Consider the following 5,665-nt stretch of genomic DNA (forward strand, 5'->3'; position numbering starts at 1 on the left):
CAGGTGGCGTGCCACTAAAAACTCTCACCAGATTCCCACGCTTAAACCCCTCACTCCCTCATCAGATCCTAGGATCCCCAGCAGATGTATACATTTTCCTAAATATCATCTTCTCATTAGTTTTGCCTGCGAACGTAAGAATATATAAGTGAGATGTAGAGACTTTTAAAGGTCAACATGGGTCTCAATCAATTTCAAGGTGGTGGGTGGACAAAAAGCCATCCATGTTTTGCTCTCTACCAACATCCTTTCGCTCTCCCCATGTTCGTCTTTGATACCCCCTCATGCACATGTTGACAGTATTATTATATCTTACTACATAGTTTTATGGTAAAATTGCACCTGAACGTCCTATAGCTTCATCGATCTTGCATTTAATTGGTTTTTTTTATTTCAAAACCGAATAGATAAATGCCCTAAAATATTTAAACATTACAAATAAATGCCCCAAATTAAGTTTTAAAATGTTGTATTTTGGTGCCCTCTTGTTTACCCAATGTTGCATATAAAAAACACTCTGTAAATGGTTGCACTTGAGTACCCTAGAATTTCTAAAAGTTGCAATTTAGTACCCTCTATTTTGTAGTGTTCTTAGATATATAGAGATATTGGATTCCTTTTAACTTCAAAGGATTTATCTGTAATGTTTAAATACTTTTGTACATTTATTTGCTCAGTTTTAAAATAAAAAGTCATTTCAGTACAATATTAGTGCAACTATAGGACATTTAAATGCAATTTAGCCTTATATTATCTTATGTTTAGTGTGTACCTGATAGAAAGCATTGACATTTTCCCAATCAACAAGGACTCTAGAATGATGACTTTGCCTTTACAACTTTAGTGAGTAGTTTTTGCAAATTTACAGAACAAACAGAACACAAGTTTAAAATTCCGGATTTAGTGAATAGTTTTTGCAAATTTACAGAACAAACAGAGCACAAGTTTAAAATTCTGAATTTAGTGAGGAATTTGGTGTTTATATCATTTATCCAAGCTGTTAATGTCTTTTAGCAATAATTTCAAATAGTTAATGATATTTTTTCGTAATATTAAAAATTTTGATGATGGTTCTGTCTAATAAAAAAGTTACGATATATTTGTGCAAGAATCTCTATTACTATAAAGCGAAAGAAGCTGTATTTAATGATAAAAAAATGTCTATTACGTAATTGATTGAGCAAATACTAGCTTTCGGCGCTTTTTTGCTAAAAGTCTAGTCTCCGATAATTCCACTTTCAAGGGGGAACAAAGCTTAATCTCACTATTTTAAGTGAGGTCTAAGTCAGATCCAAGTAGAACTTAGAACTCAAAGTGGCTCGAGCAATTAGTATAAGATTCAGCCACAATCCAAACTTGATCCGATTGAAATCTCGTCAAGAATTTCAATAAACAACTTCACCAAATTAAATGTAAGGTTAGTTTTTGCAATGAGATCACTTATTTTAAAAGATAGGAACATGTGCAGATGACAAATCAACAAACTTTATTCAGATCGCAAGTATTTATTTCTATACACAGGTATAAAACAATAGACAATTTATTCACAGAAACAATTAACAAATCCTGATTCCAACTGCCAGAAGCTAACTCCCTCAACATTTCAACTTCTAATTCTAAATGTTCTCACATTGCTGCATATTTAACTGATATAGAATGATATAAAGCACATAATCCATTACACTAGCTCAAAGATCTCCATCACCTCAAACAGCAACAAGGAGATGAAGAAATGGGGGGAAAAAACGTTGACGATGCGAAGAAAAATTAGTTTTAAAAGGAATAGGCACCGAGAAATTCCTGTATCTGATCCTTAAAAGTATTTGCCAGGCTTTGGGGACTTTTCTGATCTTTTGGAGTAAGAAAGCCAAGTTCGAAAAAAATCAGCTAATCTGAACTCTCTGTTCGCTGCTGCCATATTTTCTTTATCTTCTTTCTTACATGCATCAATTAGACCACACTGCTCGCCTTGACTGCTACTCGGACTGACATCCTCCACCTTATTGTTGTGATTATCTCCTCTAATTTCTGTACCCTCTTCTGGCCCCGTTAATCGCCTTCACAATAAAAGTGCAAAAATTTCAGGGTTTTCTAGAAAGTATAACTGGTAAGATCTTTAACCAAAAATGATAGTTGTAATATTAAGAAATAAGAGGAGCACAGATGTGGAGGTCTTACAACAGCTTCTTGGTTGAACTAGTAACTTGAAGATGCCTAACAAAACGAAGCTGCACAAAGGAGAAGGAAATCAAAAACTAAAATCACATTGTGATCGTCAAAAATGTACAGAGATTTCATGAATGTAAGCTATGATCGGGGTTCAAGGCTTCGATAAGCAGTAAATGGATAGCCATTAAGAGCATGTTTGACAACTTTGGATTATAATCCACTAATGGCTTATTGGTCAAGTGGATATAATCCAAAATGTTTGGTATATTTAGTGGATTATAATCCATTTTTAACAGTAAAGTATTGGGCAATAAGTAAACTTATAATCCATCTTTGTTGTCAAAATGACCAAAAAGGGATTGAAGATAGAGAAAGAGGGATTTGGAATTTTCTTCAATGCCAAAGGGTAAAGTGGACTTTTTCTTGGTCAAACTATATGGCTTATAAGTTATAAGCCTCCAAAAAATAAGCTAGGCTACCCTAGCTTATCACTTTTTTTTGGCTTATAAGCCAAAATAAGTTGTTTGCCAGACATGTCTCAGTGACTTATAAGCCACTTGAACCAGTTGCCAAACATGCTCTAAGATGGAAGAAAATTTGAAACTTAGAAGAAGAGGAAATATAATAATAATATTTTAGGAATAAATACTAAATTTGATTTCTGCATGTGCACTTGGTGGTTGTGCACTTGGTGCATGTTCAACTAATATAAATAAATGATGGGTTTCATCGATATATAAAAGAACCTAAGATAATAATAATCTATATAAAAGTAGCTTTTGATGAAGGGGGAATACTATATTTCATCTTATACATTCTTAAGGTAAACATAATTTACACATTGGAAGTATTAGGTAGGTATTGACAAAGGGGTTATGTCCTGGAGCATTTCTGCACCAATTTGGTTGGAGCAAGTGTCCTAGATATCATAGCTATTGCTTTCTCACTTTCAACCTTTAATACATGATGAAAAAAACATCAACGGCCTAAGAGCAAGATTTTCCAACCCCTTCTATCTATATAAAATTCTAATCAAGAATGGTTCTGTTGATCTCAGAAAAAGTCCTTGCAACTATTTTCTAATTAAAACCAATCATGTGCCCATGCCACCTTATGATCACAGTAGCCTTGTTCGGATTCAAGTTCAGGGGCACCCCAGGACACATAATCCATCTCTACAATGAGGACAATAAAATCAATGTATCAGTCATAACTTCATATTTCAATCACGAATTAATTTTATTATACAAGACTATTATCAAATAACTCTATAACTCTACACTGAAGGGTGTACAGAGAAATTGAACAAAATTTAGTATCAAATCTCCAAAACATATTGTGTGCATGCCAACTTCCTTTCAGATGGAAGATATTGGGCAACAACATGCCTATCTTTCTCGGGGTGCATTAAAATGAATATCCATGACAGAGGTCTTATGCTAAAAGGGGGTTACTGCAAGGATTCTACATGTCCCATAAATTTCTTATAAATAAAGTACAATGTGTTTAATGTACTCATGTGAGAAGAAGTTAATAGGTATAGACAAATTTGATCCAAGAAGGGAAGCCCCAAAATAGTCTCAGGAATTTTTTCAAAATCATACATCCAGTTATCTCTCTGCTCGGGGTGAGACTGATCCTGCAATTTTTTATATCCCTTCAACTGAACTTGTGAATTCACCTAACTATTAACTTTCTGAGACTTGCATTCCTCAGTAATTCAAGACAATTACCAGTAACATTGTCTCCAAAAACGTGCCCATATCATGTACATAAAATATCTGTTAAGCAAATAAATTCAAATACTCTGCAATTATAGTGCTCTGGGGAGCTGAAGTTGGCATTACAATTTTCCATTGGATTCATGTCCTCAGGATTGCAGACGTTCCCAACCTCTTTCAATCAACCCATTCCATTTTGTGGGTTCGTTACTGGACTATTCTTCAGATATAGTTACTTGAAAAAAATATCTAGTAGTATTTGAAATTGTCTGAACCCTCATAATTATTTCCTTTTCAATCTTTGATGTTCGTTGCTTTGTTAATTATTGTGATTCAATCGAATGTAAACGAACACCATATATCCCATAAATGTCATTGTTTGCTATATTTGCATGCAAAAAGAATCACAAGAATTGTGATATACATGTTGGCCATCGTCTAACAGAAGGACAGATAAAGAAATCAAATTAATTCATGAAAAATAAAAGGGCAGATGAATGAATCTAAACTAAGGCAGACGAATGAATCTAAACTAACTCATAAGAAACAATGAATCATGATGGAAATTTAAAACAAAGCGCTATTGAAATTTTTGAATCGTTATCAAACATATCTCATCATAGCTCTAAGAGCATGTCTAATGCATAGAAAGGTAAATTTATAACATTAACAACAGACGTTCACACATACCTGATCGCAATCCTTAATCCCATAGTCCTTTAAACACGCTTTATCATCCACTAATTTATAATCATCATAGCTCAAGCAAAAATGGCCCCAAACATGAGTCCTACCGCAAAAACCAATAAACCCAAAATCAAACAAATTACCCCCCAAAAAAGCCATTTTCTCCTAAAATCAAGAAGCTCACCACGAAATTTTCCCTCCATCCTCCTCCGTATGATCCCTAAAAACATCCTCCACTGCCATCTTCAGCTCTGCCACCGTCGCCGTGACAGCAATCTTAACCTCTGCCAGATCGAATCAAACACAATTACCAAACAATCATAAACAATCAGGTTAATTTGCACTTCGATACCCCAAAAGTTTCCCTCTTTCTGAACTTTGACACCCTAATTTTCTATTTTGACAATTTAACACGCCAAGGTGCAAAATTTTGATATGAAACAAATTCTCTAACCAACTTCAGTAGGGCTCAAGGCTATCAAATCGTCAAACTTAACTGTCAAATTGGGAACTTTGGAGAACCAAATTGTCAAGCTAGAACTTGGGTGTCAAAGTTGAGCCAACAAATTAAACAAAAATCACAAAATTTTACCGAAGGAGGTGCCATCGAGCTTGAGGACAGAGAGCAAGAGCCGATGTTCGGGGAGCCGGTGGTACGAAAAGCTGCTCCGTCGAACGTGAAAGGCGCCAACGCCGACGCTCTGCGGGGTGGAGGGGCAAATCGTCAGACGGGAGAGATCGTCGGGAGCTGGCGCGGTGCCGATGACGATTGAGAAGAGATCCATCGCATCCTTTCGGATGTTGATGCAGTTGATGCAATTCGACTTCCCCACTTTGGATCTCCCCTTGTTCCTCCTCCTCCTCCTCCTCTTCTTCCTCCTCCTCGTTTCTGTAATGGCCTCCACTTCTTCGTCTTCTTGGTATGGTTTTTATATAGAAAGAGAGGGATTTGAGAGGAGATTCTTGAGGGAGGAGGTTAAGCAACGCAGCTGAGGGGATTAAAAGTTTTCATTTTGGGGATGTTTTGCTTCGAGATGAGGGATTGCTTTGGTTCTTTGACGTGAGATTGGGGAAAGGAGGAAGCTTGA

At 35.8% G+C, this 5,665-nt stretch overlaps 1 protein-coding gene across 1 annotated transcript; it reads right to left on the reverse strand.

The window, feature by feature from the left end:
- LOC109842544 lies at positions 1,525-5,362 on the reverse strand. The gene is made up of 5 exons (XM_020411410.1): positions 5,170-5,362; positions 4,762-4,861; positions 4,581-4,680; positions 2,179-2,228; positions 1,525-2,057 (listed from the first exon to the last, which is right to left on the reverse strand). Exons 1-5 carry the CDS (start codon positions 5,360-5,362, stop codon positions 1,814-1,816), a joined length of 687 nt encoding a protein of 228 aa, XP_020266999.1. The 3' UTR covers positions 1,525-1,813.

This window comes from Asparagus officinalis, chromosome 5 (genome assembly GCF_001876935.1).
Source record: "Asparagus officinalis chromosome 5, Aspof.V1, whole genome shotgun sequence".
NCBI classification, from domain to species: Eukaryota; Viridiplantae; Streptophyta; class Magnoliopsida; order Asparagales; family Asparagaceae; genus Asparagus; species Asparagus officinalis.

Excerpts from the sequence above, each read along its gene's own strand:
- LOC109842544 (XM_020411410.1), bottom strand. The coding sequence starts at position 5,362 with ATGGATCTCTTCTCAATCGTCATCGGCACCGCGCCAGCTCCCGACGAT. Across the intron at positions 4,862-5,169 it reads GCTCGATGGCACCTCCTTCG|AGGTTAAGATTGCTGTCACG; the intron begins GTAAAATTTTGT and ends TCGATCTGGCAG. Across the intron at positions 2,229-4,580 it reads GGATTAAGGATTGCGATCAG|CTTCGTTTTGTTAGGCATCT; the intron begins GTATGTGTGAAC and ends TCCTTTGTGCAG.